General features: G+C 52.5%; 1 protein-coding gene and 1 long non-coding RNA gene across 2 annotated transcripts in view; one reads left to right on the forward strand and one right to left on the reverse strand.

The window, feature by feature from the left end:
* LOC103016040 (uncharacterized) overlaps positions 1–17,446 on the forward strand; it is a 77,355-nt gene that overhangs the window by 51,919 nt on the left and 7,990 nt on the right. The gene's annotated exons all lie outside the window — the stretch shown is intronic.
* L3MBTL4 (L3MBTL histone methyl-lysine binding protein 4) overlaps positions 4,853–17,446 on the reverse strand; it is a 308,033-nt gene continuing 295,439 nt past the window's right edge. Inside the window, exons 16-18 of the mRNA XM_028162388.2 lie at positions 14,664–14,833; positions 7,188–7,250; positions 4,853–5,330 (exon numbers count right to left, since the gene is read on the reverse strand). Of these exons, the coding sequence (XP_028018189.2) occupies positions 5,103–5,330; positions 7,188–7,250; positions 14,664–14,833 (461 nt within the window). The 3' untranslated portion in view covers positions 4,853–5,102. The remainder of the gene's footprint in view (positions 5,331–7,187; positions 7,251–14,663; positions 14,834–17,446) is intronic.

Here is a 17,446-nt window from a genome sequence, read left to right on the forward strand (position 1 = left end):
GATTCTGCAATCAAAGGGAACACGATCTGAATTCAAACCAAAGTGAATGGGGAAATGGATGGGTGTTGTCTTGTAGGCAAAATTGCACGAAACAACTAAGCCTGATTGCCATGAAACAGAACAATTTGGAGAAAAACTCTCAATATTTTAAACTCGGTCTCATTTCTCCAACCTTTGGCTTTCCATTCCCATATTAATGGTGTGTGTGTGTGTTTTTTTTTTTTTAACCCCATATCCCTCTTCCCTGAATTTCTTCCATCTCAGTGCCTGCCACTCCTTTGGCCACCATCAGCAGACAGTGATGTGGATACCGCAGCTTTGCCCCTAAAGGTTCTGAGGCTGCATGGGAGGGACAGCGCATGCTGTCAACATGCCTGTAGCCCTCTGAGCTCACCATTAAGGAACTGAGTCTTCACTGCTGCCTTTAAGGACTCCCCTGTGCCTCTCAGCCTCAGCCCGGGCATCCAGATATCCATCCAGGGGCAGGTAGGCTGTGTTTTATTATCACTGGATTCAACATCCATCATCTTTCCAAACGGATACATGGGGCAAAGACGTGGAAGCAGAAAATCTCACTGAGAAATCAAGTTGTGATCACCAGTTCATTAAATGGCTCACCAATGGTTAGTCGTTTAACTCTTGAATTATATTTACCCAGTTTTCACTCTGTCTCCCCAGCAGCATTTTTTTAAAATTAATTTATTTTATTTATTTATTTTTGGCTGCATATGGTCTTTGTTGCTGAGCACGTGCTTTCTCTAGTTGCGGTGAGCAGGGGCTACTCTTCTTTGCGGTGTGCGGGGCTTCTCATTGCGGTGGCTTCTCTTATTGCAGAGCACGGGCTCTAGGCGCGTGGGCTTCAGTAGTGGCACGCGGGCTCAGTAGTTGTGGCTTGCAGGCTCAGTAGTTGTGGCTTGTGGGCTCTAAGGTGCAGGCTCAGTAGTTGTGGCTCACAGGCTTAGTTCCTCCGCGGCATGTGGGATCTTCCCAGACCAGGGCTCGAACCCGTGTCCCCTGCACTGGCAGGTGGATTCTTAACCACTGCACCACCACGGAAGCCCCCAGCAGCATTTTAAGGAGTTGGCCTGTGCCAGCTCCCTGCCGCAGCTAGAAACTGAAGGGCAGAGAGAGATGGAGACAGAGAGTATAACAAGGATATATTTTTGAAGAAAGACTTCTTGTGAATATATTATTCACTAATATATTTATTCATAGGAAGAATATATTTATAAAGATTCTGAATATTCAAAAATCTATTAACAAATAGATTCTTCATGAATATATTTATAAGCAGAATACATTTTTAAGAAGAATTTATTTATAAGAAAATATATTCATGACAAATATATTCTTGAATATTAAGAATGTATTCACAGGAACACTTCATATTCAGGAATATATTTTTATGCCCTGGGAGTTGGAAAGACAAACTGAATATTCTTCAAAAGGATGGAGCAAAATGTAATGCAATCAAAATTATTTCAAAAGGAAGGAGTGAACGTGGCAAGTTGGTCATTTGCTGGGTGGCTAAGAAGTGCTTCCAGATCAGGCACCTGGTTAGACATAGGACTCAGGATTCAAGCCTGGGCTTGACTCCAAAGCCCTAGTACCTTCCCCTTTAGTTCCCTGCCTCCAGCCCTCCCTCGGCAGATGGAGATTCCATAGACAAAAGAGACTCAACCAAGAAATTCCACGGATGTCTGAGAGTCAGCAGTCAGCCAGGGGAAGATGTCACAGGCCAGAGCCCTGTGCTAACAAGGAGTCAATTTCCTGCGCTGTCACTCTTGTGATCTGTTTAGGATGTGGGTTATACAAGGTTAGCATCTAATTAGAGAGGGAGGAAAGCGGGATTCAGAGCTGATTAAGGATAGATTTTTCATAGAATGTCTGCAGGTTGTTGGAAGTGACAGAAATTTATTTTTGCAAAAATTACCTGAAATTACAGGCGTTTAAAGTCTATAGTCGCAGAAGTCCTAGCTCCCTTAGGATTCTTGCTAATGATCTAATTTCCAGCATCATGATGTGTTGTATGAATGGTCCTTTGGGGGAACTCTTTCTAATATCCTAGGAGTTGCATTTCTTGATGCCCTGATGGCATTTTTTCCCTTTGTCCCTGACTCACTCATGTTCCGGGTGGGACTCAGGAAAAGAAACGGGGAGTAAGGGCTGAGGCTGGTACCCAGGGGGCAGTGGAGGCCTTCACACCATCTGGGCATTTCTGGATGCTTCCTGACTGCTGAGCTTGGCAGGGGTCCTCCTGGCAGAGCGAAGGACGCCAACTCCTAATGATCCAAGCCTTTCTGGAGAGCATGGGGAGCGGGGAGGGAGCTGGCTGGAGCTGCTTCTGGGTGTGGTAGACTTGAGTCCAGGACGATCAAGGGCCCTCAGAAGCATCCCAGGGTCCGCCCCACGTGCTCCGGGGCCCCTAACACGTAGCCACACTAAGAAGAGTGGGCCCCTCGGGGTCAGGCTTGATGCAAATTTGAATCTGTACGCGGGAGATTCCTACAAGATTATTAAAAAAAAAAGGATTGCTGTTGCTGTTACTTTCCTGACGCCTATTTAGTGGCTACTGTCAGGTGTCAGGCACCTTATTTGTGTGCTGTGTCAGTTGCAGTCACACATGCACACGTCCTCAAAATCAAATTAAAAAAACCCTCGGGGGTAGGTATTATTTTCTCATTTTATGGAGACGTTACAAGTATTTAGGAAGTCACAGAGCTGGAATCTAGATTTGAGTTTGATTGGTTTGCTTCGTTCATTGATGCAACAAATGACTTGCTGTGTGCCAATTACGTGCCAAATACTATGCCAGATGCCAGGACGAAGTGAAGAGGAAGAGGCCACAGTCTTGGTCCTCACAGACCCTAGACTAGCGGGGAGAGACGAGCAAGTAATAACGATAAAGACTGAGGAGCACAGGATGGGAGGCACGGCGTTAAGGAAGACTCTGGAGGACGGGGGAGGGGACACCTCAGCAGAGGGGTCAGCAGATGCAAAAGGGGAGGCCCAAAAGAAGGGTGAGTGTGGAGAAGAGGAGGGGGTTCAGTCTTGGTCCAGCCCAGACTATGTGTGTGTGAGACGAGAGAGAGAGAACAGAGCTGTGCTTGAGGGGAAGGGGGGTGCGTGAGAGCCCCAGTGCTGGGTGCCGACGGCACACCTCGCTGCCCATGTCCATGTCCAGTGATGCCATGTTGGTAGAAGAATTACAGCCGGAAGTTGACAGAGTCAGAGGATTCTAGTCTCCTGGCTCAGGCAGCTGCCCTGGTGATGGTACTGCTCACATAGGTGGGGCCATTTGAATGTCAAGGTCGAGGCACTTGGATGACAAAGTGGGAATGTGCTGCAGCAGGTGGCTACACTCCTGGATCAAGCTCTTTCTGTCCGATCATTCCGTCTTCTGAGGACACAACAGTTCAACCCTAATCTGGCTTGGAATTATCTGTCCTGTTCTAGATCCTTCTCTTAAAATGACTTGTATTAAATAGACAAACCACAAATCTCATGTCTTCCATGGAGCCTACATAAATGAGCAATTCTGAGGTTCTGTTTAATTAAAGAAAAACTCAGACTTAAACACTCAAATCATTAACACCTAAATTTACTTCCCTGAGAAAACATACCCCAAAAGTGTTCAGAAGCGGCCGATTTCTCTGCTGGCCGACGGGTGCAGGGCCACTGCCTCCGTTCCTTCCCAGCTGGGAAGACAGCCTCCAGGCTATTACAACGTATTCATAAAAACAGTGAGGTGGAGGTCTTATTTTATCTGTTTATTATCATTTAAAATATATTAAAACTTTAACATAGCAGAAGCAGGAATTTTAACTGTACGTGGCAGTCAAAAAAAAAAAAAACCCAAACAACAAATAAAACATCACAGAAAGAAAAATGCACATCAACCAATAATACATTAAAATTCCATTTAGTTAAGGTGAGGATGTAAAGAATGAAATATAAGTACACCTCTTAGAGAAGAATTCTTTTTTCCCTTCGGTGACTTGAAGTTTGATAAACGCTCCAAGCAACTTTCTTAAACCGTAAGATTCTTAATTGAAGCAAATAGGTACTGTAGGTCTGACTCTCTTTTATGTATTTCTTTTCTCTCCCACCTGCAAAAAAAAACCACAACCCCTGCCCCCCAAAAAAAACAACCAAAAAGATGGAGCTCCCATACTGTGGGGCTGACTCCACGTAACTTCAGCCTCAAATGTAGTCACTTATACAAAACAAATAAGGGCTGATAACAAATAAGAATTGTTTGAACATATAATAGACACCCAGCTCCCCACTTTAGAAATCTTCCCTTTAATGGAGTGTCTCTGTAAAGATGTACCCAGGGCCCCCGTGTAACACGGCTCCTCGTGGCACACACGCAGACAGCCTGCAGGACAAGTCAGCCCCCCTGAGGCGACCCTCAGAGCGGAAGCTGTGAAGACGTCCGGGGGTGGGGGGGGAGGTGTGTGTCTGTGTGAGGACACGGGTCCCTGCAGGGACACTGCAGGTGGAGGGTCCTCAGGACCCTCAGGAGAGTCCTGCTAGCTTCTGCCAGGTGCCCGGCTGGCTGGGCACACTCGGGAGACCCTGGCAGCACAACTGAGAAATGGTTTGTGGAACACAAAGGAGAATTAATGGATCATGAAAACATGTGCTTATTACTAATTTTTTTTTAACGATCCACGCTTTCCTGAGTAAAGTACATAAATCTCACAGAAGTCTGTTTAAAGCACCAGGCCTCTATCTCTTATACTCACTGCACCCGGAGGGCAAATCGCAGCCCAGCTCAGAAGCTGTTCCGGTGAAAACAGTACAATGTGTGTGTGAAAACCGTTTTCCTGATACTCTACCACTGGAGAGTTGCATCCTTGCAAATGGGAAGTGGGCTCCTCCAGGGCGAGGGAGAAGGATAAAGGCGTGTGTGTGGGCTTCTCTTGTCTGGTTGCTGCAGCACGTCAGAGCCGAGATGAGGGCCGTCAGAAGCCTGCATGTGCCTGGGCCTCTGCGTCACTGGTGCTGGACCAGCCGCCAAACCCTCCAAACATAAAAACCGCAGCCACTATACAAGGTCCAGATCAAACCTGGACATGACCACGGGGACACCGAAATCAAGTTCCTGTGGCTGCTGAGAGAACAAGGCGTGGTGGCCGCAGCCCATCAGGTGCAGAGTTCCCCCTGCCTTCCTGGCCCGAGACTGCACCTTCCCTGGCGAGGTCCTGGGAGCTCCTGAACATGAGGATGGAGTTATAAATCTTCAGGGCTGGACCCAGTTTGATCTTCATCACCTGGACGATGTCCTTCTGTGTCAGGAGCAGGAAGGCTTTGCCATCAACCTGCTGTAGATCAATAAATCAGCACAAATAAACATATCCTGCTGCTAAAGTCTGGTTGCCCTCCAGGGACCCCTGGGTGCTGAGCTGTGTGACGGGGACGCAGTGGCCTACCAGAGCTCGGGGACCGCAGACCACGACGGCATCTTAGTCCGACCACCGTCAATTCTGTTTTCCCCAGAATGCTGAAGCTAAGTTGAATTAAAGAGGGGTTCATTCTGTTAAATGTGAATTCAGTGTACATGAACTGTCCCTAGGCTGAATTTCTATTGTTGTTACATTTTAAAAATTTTGGACTGAATTTGTATAAAGGGCCTTAACAATAACCCACTTTCATCTACCAAGTGAATCTCCAGGTATGTTTCCCATGAGACCAATGAGCAACGAGGACGCGGTGGTGTCATTTATAACAGTGCAACACTGCAAACAAACGGGCACTCCAGAAACAGCAGAAGGAAATAAATTACAGGGCCACCTAGGGTGAGGGACCAGGCAGTCACCAAAATTCATGTTACAATGAAATAGTTAATGATTTGGGAAATTCTTCATGGATTGTTAAGCAACGAAACATGACCTGATGATACAGAAAGATCTGTTTTAATTTGTAAAATTAAATGTGCACGATCGCTGTAAACATACACAGAGTTAAAATACTTGAAGTCTTTATACCAAGTGTGAAGGGGTTTCGGCCAGTGGTTTGGTTTGGTTTTTGTTTTCTCCTTTTAACCTTCCTGTATTTAAAATGACTCCTATGACAAACACCATTATAAGCAGAAGTGCATTCAAAATGAATGCTTTACTTACTAACTTTTAAAACAGACTGTGGTCTGAAATGTCATGGCTTTCCTGAGGTCACGTGATGGCCAGTGCCACCGAGCAGGCCGTTTTTCCGGTTTCTAGAAGCCCCAGGGTGGTCTCAGAGTTGAGTCCCGGCGACTGTGGCCTGTCCCACAGTCAACGCTGCCTGTTTTCACAGACGGGCTCAGGAGGAGTCCAGGTTCCAGAACCAAGAGGACAGAATGAAGTTTGCTGGGGTGACACCCTTCCATGAACCCAGCCCTGTGGTTCTAACCCTTTTCAGTTAACAATACAAACCATGGTGTCAGTGTCTCCCTGAGGAAGGAGGGATCCCTGGGGACCCCACGTGGGGTGTTGAGAGTTTTAAAAGCTTCCATGTCTAATGTGTTGTCTAATGAAGAATCATCCATCTAGAGAGTGGAATACCCTTCCCGTGGGGTAACGAGCACGTTCCCACAGTGGTGGAGAGACCACCCTACGGCCATGCCCCAACCTTCAGAACTTCCGGCAGGACTCGCGGGCCAAGTGGCCGGTAGTCCTAACAGTAAAGCAGTGATGGTTACGATGGCAACAGTAAGAGTTTACGGAGCTTTACTAACGCTTCTCTGTGCTGATCCCACCAGCAACCCCGGAGGCAGATGAGGAAACCTACAATTTCAAGGACTGTGTGGTTTCTCCGTGTCCCCCTGAGTAGGGGCAGGGCAAGGACAGATAGGACGGTCCTAATTCCACTTTGGAGCAGACCAGCCCCGCTTTCCTGGGTGCAGGCCCGTGGCAGGTCCCCTCTGCCCCAGTGTGGCTGCAGTCACAATGCAGGTATTAACCGAGTGACGTGTCCCAAGAGTCCCTTTCACAAGCGGCTGCAGAGATGAGGCTGCAGACTCCAGCGACAAAGCACAGCTCACGTCAGCGACCCAGACAGAGGCTGCCCCGCTGGGCCCCCTCCTGCCTGGACCTCTTTCTCTTGCCTCCCCCAAGCTGCCCTTACTTACACTTAAGTAAACGGAGACAAAGCACTTCCGGGCCTAGTCGTAGAGAAACACATGTAATTTTTCCATTTCCTACCTCTTTCTTGAAGCACTTGGCATGCTCTTCGCAGCCCAGCAGAGACCGTACGAACTCAGCCACCTACAGCGCGAGATGAAAAGCCTGATTCAGAACGTGCCCCGGAAATAATACCTTGGGTTGTAGTCATTCAACATTTGAGTAAAATACACTTTGAATCCCTCAAACGCTTGGGATTTAAACAGTAGCTATCAAGCCACAGTAGTAGTCGCCAGCCCGGAAATGAGACCAGCTCCTGCTATCTTTTCTGGCCTCATTTCCAGGCTGACCTACATCGGGTTACAGTCACCATGACGCCAATGACAGCCTCCATCTGTGTGGAGCCCTGGCATCCTGGAACCTTCCATCGTCCGACCCTCCTGTCCAGCCTGGGCGTCAGGGAGGGCAGGCGGCGGCGGCCCGTGCACAGCAGTGATGACAGGCGCCTTCTGCCTCTCCAGACCTGGGCCTCCCGTCTCCCGTACCCGAGCCTCCAGGGCCTGCCCCAGCGTCTGGCCAACAATGGGGACTCGGACCTCCCTGCGGAGGGAATCCCCACAAAAATGACGAGGAAGCTGAAGCCCAAAGAGGTTTAATAACTTCCTCAAGGCCACAGGTGGCCCGTGAGTGCCCCGGGGCAGCCCTTCTCCACCCTGGACATGCAGTGGAACCACCTGGAGAGCTTTAAACACGATCTCAGGCCAAGCTCATGCTGCAGAGATTCCAAGTCAGTCAAGCTGGAGCCGGCGGAGTGCTGGGCACGGATTAGATTCCCGGGTTGGTCCTAGTGTGCAGTCAGGGCCAATGCCCTCCTTCCCCACCCCGGCCCAGCACACACACACATGCACACGCGCGCGCGCACACACACACACACGCACACACGGCAGGGGAGGCCGTCCGGGCGCCGCTGGGGGGCAGGCTGCAGCGGCCCCTCCGCCGGGCGCTCTGAGGGCTGAATGCTCCGCACGGGCAGAGCCCAGAGCTGGGGCGGGAGGTACTGAAGGTGAAACCCTGACGTGGGGTCACAGGGGACAGCTGGGGGCGGGGACAACACGCTCAAGGGCAGGCTTCCCGCCCAGCGCGACTCCAACGCTGGGCCTGATCCTTCTTCGCTGTGGGGCCGCCGTGCGAACCGCAGGGTGTTTGGCGACATCCCCGCGAAGTGCCGGGAGCAGCCCCCGCACGCACGATTGTGACAACGAAGAACGAGTCCAGGTGCTGGTGACACCGCCCGGTGGGAGCCACCGCGCTGAAGGAGGGCTCTTCTGGGATGGCTCTGTCACAGGAGGGGGCCGCGGGGCACACTAGGGAAAGTGAACGTAGACAAGTGGCTCTAGGAATTAGCTAAAGACACACGCTGGTGTCCCTCAATCACTGGCTCCCCTGGGGAAGCCGTTCCAGCACCAGGGCCCCCGGACGCCCGGCCCCCGGGACAGGGACACGCCCCGCAGACGGTCTCTCGTAAGTACACGCTCCAGGAACTTCTGTTCTCAGAACAGGGCTGAGTGTTGCTCTGATGGTTTTCAGAGGTTAAAATGTCCTTTTCTGGGCAGACACACATACAAATTTAAAAAAAGGATCACGTTCCCTCTTAGTATCGTGAGCCAAGAAATCACTGCCCATGTCAGAGGTAGATTGGATTTTAAGTGGGGATAAATAATGTGCTCAACCAAAGAGTAAACAGGGCTGCGCTGCAGGGCAGGTCCTCGCACGGTCCTTACCGTCTTCCTCGGACAGTTTTATTCCCACGTGTCTGAAATTCTCTGTCTTTTTGGAAAGAGATTCTGATTCTATTCAACCTGCCTTTTTCCAAAGTAAAGAACAAGTTCCATGAAATCTACTGAGGCAGACTCTTCTGGCCTGGATCATGATTTGGTAGCATTATTCAGTACTGCCAGTCAGGATTTCTTCCCCCGAGAATAAATTCTATTTTGAGCTTCAGTAGAAAGCCCATTTGCTGCAGATTTCCTCACTGTAAAGTGGTGAACGTCACTAGATCGCAGAGCAGTAACGGAAGGGTTCCCTCTCATGCTCCCCTTCAGCACGTGTTTCCTTCTTCACGTCGTGGTCAATGCGGAGAGCCGTTCACACGGTTCCATGAGTCCACAGAGGAGGAAGCTGCCGTCCCGTCCTTTGTCTCCACCCAGGACAGCTGTGTGGACTCGGCTGCTTTCCCCAGGTGATGGCGGCCCTGCTGGAGCCCAGGGTGGCCGGCCTTGGCCTTGGCAGGGGCAGCACACCTGGTTCCCCAAGTTCTTGGGAGCACAGTGTCCACAGCAGACACCCCGGTTTTGTTTTGGAAGGACGCGGAGTAAGTTAGTTCCAGGGATGACACAGCAGGTTGGAAAGACTAAGAAATGAAACTGTGCCGGCTCTGAGCTGAGCCCTTTACTCCACCCAACTTCCTTCCCGGGCAACCTCCTTTTCCTGGCATCCTCGTGCAGCCCAGCAGGCCTGCTTCCTTCAGTGCAGCTGCTGCTTCCTTAAATCTCTCCCGACGCCGACGTTCCCATCTTGCTGAGCCAGCGCCGGGTGCCTGACTGTCCTGGCTTCGGGTCCACTGGGGACCATGTTTCCAGCCCGGGTCTCATTTCTTATCAGTGGAATTTGTTAGTTGCCCTTTTCCAGGGCCCGATTGTATAAGGCTGCTATGCTTAGGGAGCAGTATCCTGAATTTTTCAAAACACTCCCTCCTGGGCAGAGTGCTTGGAAAGCGACCACCATCTTTTAGAGCTAATGGACATTTAGGGAGCCCTTGGATAAGGCCAGGGCGATCTATATGTGCTGCTTTAAAAGGCATTTTTGAATGTAAGAAATAAAAGTACCCACATGGGCACCAAGCATCCCCGAGTTGCACCCGCGGCTGTAATGTGTGTGCGTGTCGCATCTGGCCTGCGTGTGCCCATGGACGCCTGGCAGGAGGGGCTGCAGAAAATTCGTCTCCTAATTCATCCTCTCACTCGCACGTTTGTAACACACCTGCTCTGGTGTACTTGCTATAAAGATGTAAAAAGATATAAAAATAACTTAGTCCCTACTCTTAGATGCTTGTACCCTTCTATAGAACATTTCCATGACCAGAGTAAGAAATACACTCGCCAGGGACCACAGCTTGAATGTGTGCACACTCACGCATTCCTAACGAAGGTTTCACAAAACAATAACCTCTACTACAATGATGTACTTGCATCTGGTCTTGTCTCTCCTTTTAGAACCACTAAACTGACTTCACAGCCTGCCGGTGCTCTGAAAGAAATTGCTCTGGCAGAAACACCACAGAAACAGCAAAGGAGTTAAAAGCCAGCCCCCGCCTCCGGGCAGCGTGACAAAGGTCCGGCAGGTAACACAACTCGGAGCAGAGGTCTCCTCCCAGCCAGGATGGCTGACCAAGAGGGCTGTCCTTGTGCTGCATCTCCTGCCAGAGACACTCACCCGCCTTAAGTCTCCCTGGACGGCACTTAGCACAAGGACCCACAAGGCGTTTTCCACACGCCCTGTCCCTGGCCGCTGAGCTCCCGCTCCTGCCCGGTGGCAACAAAGCACAAAGGCACAGCCCCGCCCTGCTCGCCCTGAACTGCCTTCTCAAGTCCTCACGACCCCACTCGCCACTCTTAGTGCAGCATCCGGAGCAGACACAGTGGCCCCTGTGGCTGGTACTCGCTGGGATCCCCCCCTAGGGAGCCCCCTTATTTTCAATGATACAAACCCATCACAACGCCCACACTTTGACCACTCAAAGTTTCTTCTTGAGGACCAGTTTTTGTGCCAGGAAATGTGCTACAGAACGTGAGAATACAGAGAGAAATTTAGGATGTGGTCCTCGTCCTCAAGGGCATCTAATTAGGGAGCTATCAAGACAAAGGTACATCAACGTGAGGGACTAACCCAGACTGTTTTCTCTGGGATGCATCCCGCGGGCAGCCACGGTCAACGAAGTGCTCCAGGAAGCCAGCCTCTCCGATGGCTGCTTTAGTTCCAATCTAGAAAATGTCTGAGGTCACTTCCGGCAGTAAAAGGCTGGGATCCCGTGTGCACCCATCACAGAGAACTCAGAACTGTGCTCGCGGCTTCCTGATCATCCTCCGTGGCATCTCCGGTCCTCCCCACCCCCTAGTGAGCCTCTTCCTTCTGAGACCCGCCCCATCCGAACGATGGACCAGCTACTTCCCTTTACTCACCCTCCAAACTCCACTTTGTTCAGTGTCAGACTTGAAACTGGTCAGATCAGAGGCCCCGCCCCCGAATTGCCTATTTATTCCCTAACGTTCCTAAACAGTGATCCCTGCTCCTCTGGGGTGATGCTCCCCCCGCCCCCCAAGAAGTTAATAAAAGCTGTGGCCCTCTTCTTCTGGGGAAAAACACACATGCTGTACACAATTTTCCCCAATCCCCTGAAGCCCAACCCCACAGCCCTAGCCGGGAACCCTGTGACCTGGGACGCTCACTTGCAGCCTCTGCCTGACACTCTTCTTCCTCGGCCTCCCCCCAGCTTCTCACCCCTCCTCCTGCACTTCCGCCGTGGACCCACCGGCCTCCATCCCTGGCCGTGCTCTCTGGGGATCGTGCCTGGTGAAGCCCTGTCTGGTGTAACCGAGGGGACCCTAACTCAGAAGGTCCCAGAATAAATTCATCATCTTATCCCTTGGCCCCCAAACTGGATCTTGTCCCCAGAGTTCCATGTTTTGACGGCACCACTACTTTTCCATTCTTTCCGATGAAGTGTGCGGGCCTTGTAGTTCTCTCACGTCATTATCCTAATTAAGCACCAAACTGCGCAGCGCTGAGAGTATAAATGGAACCAGGCTGGCTTATTTCACCTCCTCGTCTTGTGCCTCATCTACTTCCTGTGCTGTGGCTTCGTCTGCTGAGCCCGGGTGGCTCTGGACAGTGGCGCCCAGCCCGGCCCCTTCTTACTCTCACCCTCCTTGCTGGCCTGTGCTCTTTTCATCTCCCTGAAGCACCAGCTTCACAACATGACTTTCTGCCTTAGAACCTAAGAAGCTGGTATTGCCTGACTGGTGTGCCTGGCCCACCTCCCGCCTGCCGCAGGCCGCCTTCCCCAAGCCCCGGTGGGCAGTGTGCTTGGGGTGCGGTGAGACGTCGGCTCTGGACCTGGCTCTGACCGTGCGGCCTTAAGAGTTTCCTTAGTCTCCGGTGCCTCCACTTCCCTGTCTATAAAATGGGCAAAATAAGCGTGCGTGCCTCCCTATCATTACATCAACACTGTTCACTACCATCATTAATGTCAGTAAGGGGCACGTGTGTGTCTGTCATCCTTGCATGTGTCACACTCACCCCCACTTCTATAGTTTTCCTCCCCCGCATGGCGTCCCGTCTTTTCTCTGCTTGGACTTATAGCACTTTTGTTTCAAAATCCAGTTCAGATGCCCTTGCCATTCACTCAACAAACACTTGCTGGGTGATCTACTCAGTGCCAGGCGCAGTGAGAAGCTCTCAGGACACAGGCCGAGTGAGTAAGGTCTCCGCTTACGTGCTTGAGGTTCAAGGTCAGCAGAGTGAGCATCGGAGGTGCAGCCACAGAGACTCTCGGAGGAAACGGGGGCCCCGAGGGACGTGCGAGCAGCCTGAGGGCTCCTGCAGGAGGAGAGCCTGCGCTGGGCAGGGGCTGGGCAGCGCCCGTGCACATGTGACAACAGTACACGGGGACTAGGGAGGCGCAGGGCGTGGGGCCCCAGGTCAGGGGCAGGTGGACACCCGGGCAGGTCCTACGGGCTCGTCTGGGGGCCAGGCTGCTGTGCAGAGCTCGCCCTGCTGCGCCCACTCCCCCTCCGCCGGGATGCAGTCGCTCTGCACACGTGGGGCTGGGCTGGGCGTCTGAGCAGGACAGTGACACACCAGGGGCCAGGTGCACAGGAAGAGGGAAGAGGGGCCACTGTCATCTAACCTAACCGGTGCAGAACCTCACATGAATGGCTTGAAGGTCGAAAGAGAGAGAGAGACTGCCCTTGAACCCTGGGTTGTTATTTCAAGGGCAAAACCAGCAGTGCCTTGATTACAGACACAACAGGTTTTAATTCAGTCGGCTTTGTAAACTGGTAAAAGTTCACAGATGGGCGGGTGCAGAGCCTGAATACTCTCTAGGGAGCAGGGTCACATTTAGTCACCCCCCCAAACAAGCCCGCAGCACCTGGCATGTCCAGTCACCTCTCTGTCCTGCGGGACCCCCAGGGCCTTGGAAGGAGAGGGACCAGGCGGGCAGGCAGGGTGTGCTGGGCCCCGTCCACGCGGAGGGTGCCAGGTGGGGGGAACCCACCAGGCACACTCTGCGAGCTGCCTGGGAGGAGGGGCGGGAGGCCCCCCGGACCTCTGACCTCTGCAGGGCCTTAGTTGCCTGCTCCTTTTCTGGGGCTGGAAAGGAAGCCTCTGAGTGAGATGGAGTCCAGGTGACTTGCCTGCTGGACATGCTCAATGAGTATCCGTGACTAGTTTAACTGCAGCTCTGCTCTGTCTTGCCCTCAGAGTAACCCAGGCTTTTCTTTCATTTAAGAAAAAAAAAAAGGGCTTCCCTGGTGGCGCAGGGGTTGAGAATCTGCCTGCCAATGCAGGGGACACAGGTTCGAGCCCTAGTCTGGGAAGATCCCACATGCCGCAGAGCAACTAGGCCCGTGAGCCACAACTACTGAGCCTGCGCGTCTGGAGCCTGTGCTCCGCAACAGGAGAGGCCGCGACAGTGAGAGGCCCGAGCACCGCGATGAAGAGTGGCCCCCGCTCGCCGCAACTAGAGAAAGCCCTCACACAGAAACGAAGACCCAACACAGCCATAAATAAATAAATAAATAAATAAATTAATTAATTAAAAAAAAACAAAAAAACTTCAGGCCTGATGAATGAGAGCAATACTTTCATCAAAAGGATTATCAGTCAAAGAATGTGTTGCTTTAAGTATGAAACATTTCCACAGCATCACAGGAAGCAACGGCACTTACCTGATTCTTATGTAAAACCAACATGGTAAGGTGCGTTTATATTACAATCAAATCCACTTTCCCCTCTGTTCGGCATCTTATGCAACATTGTGACCTAATTTACTAATAAACCTGAGGTTGACCTGATCCCCCGTGGCTGCGGATGGACACACGGCAGCGCGGTGCTGCCTGGCCGTGAGAATATGGGACCCCGGGGCCTCGGGGGCACCAGGCAGAGGGCGCCCCTTGGGCACAGAGCATGCGGGGTGGGGGCATCGCCCGGGGCTGCCAGGACACAGGCATGGAGGCCCACACGTTCGTTTTTCCTCACAGCAAACCTGGGATGCGGGGCTGGAGGCCTAAATCAGCACCCGACCCCGGGGGGCAGGCAGTGGAGACGGCGCTGGGAGGAGGCTGGGGAGGGCAGGGCCCCACTAAGGGGCTTCCCGAACGTCCTGAGCGCCAGCCTGCTTCTCCCTCAAGTGTGGATCTGGAATTTGGCACGTGGACTCAGCACCTAAGAGAAACCCTGGCAGCGGGCAGGTCCACCCGGCCCCGGGCAGCCACTCACCTCATCCACCGTCCACCGGGCCACCTCGCCAGCCCGCACGTCGGCCACGCCGGGGAGCAGCTTGAGGTGCTGTTCGCGGCCCAGGGGAAGGTCCCCGAAAGGCTGGGCGGACGGGGACGACATGAAGACCGACTGGTGCAGGGCCTGCTGCGTCCGCGCGGCCGAGTGCTCTGCAAGACAGGCAGGTGGGTGAGGGGGCAGCGTCCTGGCGGCCCCCCCGCGCCGAGGGCCTGAGTCAGACCCCCTGGAACCCTGGACAACCCTCGGACAGACGGCATCGCTGCCCAGGAGGCCCTCCCCAGCACAGCGACACCGCTGCCCTATTTCAAAACCACAGTCAGGAGAAACAGGAGTTATGAAGGCCCGAGACTGTGCAGGATGGAGTAATCTCTGTGACCCACTGACGCCAGCGAGGGGCCGGCCTGTCGCTGCACTGGCCCCTCCCTCCCTGAGTCCGGAGTCGGAGCAGGCCCAGAGCCCCGCTGGACGCGGCTCTAAGTGGACGGGCACACCGGCCACCAGGGGTGTGCCCGCACACGAAGCCCGGTTCCCTCCTGGAAGCCGCTGCCTGCGCCACAGTGGGCCCAGGTCCACATCTGGCGTCAAGGGTCCCCTGGGGGACACCGTATGTGGAATGCGGCTCAGGATCCCAGGAGAACCTAGGTGGCAGCTGCTACTGTTGGTCCCTGCAGGGCACGCTGGCCTTGCCGGGCTTGGGGAAGAGGCTGCAGCTGAGAGCTGGGTGCCCCCCCCCCCCCCGCCCAAGTCCTCCTAACTGGGCCCTCCCTCGGGAGCAAAGCTCTGAGTGGCCATGGTCCTAAGGCTCCAAGGGCACTGGCCAGTGTCTCCAAGGAGTCAGACTCGACTTCCGCCCACACTCCTCCCCAGCCTTTCTGAACTAGTTTTCCACCTTCAAGAGGGACTTTAATCTTCTGTTATATCCTGACATTTAGATGGAGCCATGGATCTCAATTCCCTCATTATTCTGCTCTGGATGTACAAATGGATAAGGACAAAACCACTACCAAGATTCTAGAGAAAATTCATGCCTTTATAACGACATCTTTTAAGATACTTTCAACACACATTAGCCGAATAAAGCTGTTATTTTAAGACTTTGAAAGGAAAGACCACAAACGGAAATGTTCTACACCCTCTATAAGTCTACCTTTCCTAATGCAAATGGCAGGGTAAGTAAGCAGTAGCTACATCATTTAAAGTCTATTATGAAGGCTTGTGCTTTACTGACCGTGTCTGAAGAGCTATTATGCAAGTATTTCCATCTCAAATTAGTTAACAGTTGTTAGTAGGTGAGGCTGTCCTGCACTTTGCACGTTCACATAATCGCCTACTGGTTAGTGACCGGAGAGGCTCTAAAGTATAAGGGAGCCTGTCCATCTGTGCCCGACTGCTGAGCACAGACATCCTGCATCTTCACCCACGTGTGCTGTCCACACAGATAAACAGACGGAAAAGTTGCGGCCTTCTCCCAAATTCTTCTGCTCCAGTTGCAGGCAGCAGCAAATTCATCTCTAAAGGAGGATTGTTCGACACTGACCTTTTTAGTATGTAAATAGGTTATCTCCTTCGTGTAGTTCAGCCAGCAGCACGGAAGGCTGAAACTTCACATCTTCTTCACAAAGCCAGTAGGTTTACAGATGTGAATGTTCTTTAATGAAGTTGTCAGGTTGGACAGGAGCAGGTACAAAACAAGCCAGGGAGGAAGCATCACAGAGCATCTGCAGCTCCGGCCACGCAGAATCGCCAAGCTCTCCATGGAAGCCAGGAGTTAGAGCTCTGTGCTCTTAGGGATTAAGACCTGAGCCAAAGCCGGGCTTTATTCTGGAAAAGTGCCGCATCCATCAGTTGGTTGCTTTTGCTGAAATGGCATGGGCTTAAAAAACAGATCACATATGTGTCTCAAACCCACGCCCTAGGTAACCAATCACGTGTAGTTTCTGAAACGTACAAGACTCTGAAAAGCCACGAGGAATCAGTCTTATGTTTGGGAGGAACGAAGATGTCTAGTGATGGTGATTGCGTTCCTGTGTGTGATTCACAAATAAAGGCTGAAGGCCTCCGAAATGCAAAAAAACCCCACTGTGCTCCCAAGCAAGGGAATTTTCCACACGGTAATTTTGGAAGCAGATTGCCTGAGTGCTGAGGCAGCCACTTGGAAATGAACCCAAGGTGTGGCTGGCGGCTCCACCGAACGGCCCTGGGCTCCTCCGCCCGCTGCTGCCCACGGCTCCGGCCCCGTAGGACGGGGACTCAGTTCTAGTAGCAAGATGGCCTTGAGGTCACCACTCAAGGCAGGGAGGGAGCGGTCTGGGTGCCGTGCACTTGAGCTCAGGCGGCTTTGGAATTCGTTCTTTGTCCCCATTAAGTCAATCCATTTGTTTGGAGGGAGGTGGAGGCTGGATTTCCGGAAGGCTGAGCAGAGCTTGGTGGGGAGCAGGCTCCGGATGCCAGAGTGCCCCCCCCAACCCCGGGCAGCAGGCAAAGGTCTGCAGCCACCGGCTGGGTGAGGTCCCCTCCTGGGGGAGGGCTCTTGCCTGTGTGTCGGCAGCCCCAGTCTGGGGGAGCCCCGCCAGAACTACTCACATGCTGACCACGGATAACATTTTTACTACTCTCAGCTTTACAGCATGAGTCGGAAAGCCGGGAAGTTGAGTTTTCCTGCTCTAAAAGACGTGAGTTAGGTTAGGGAGGGAGGCCCTGAGCAGGGAGTTTGCAATAATCAGCCTGCCATCGCTAAGACACGACTGGAGGTGACAATACCT

The sequence above is a fragment of the Balaenoptera acutorostrata genome, chromosome 13, assembly GCF_949987535.1.
Source record: "Balaenoptera acutorostrata chromosome 13, mBalAcu1.1, whole genome shotgun sequence".
NCBI lineage: Eukaryota > Metazoa > Chordata > Mammalia > Artiodactyla > Balaenopteridae > Balaenoptera > Balaenoptera acutorostrata.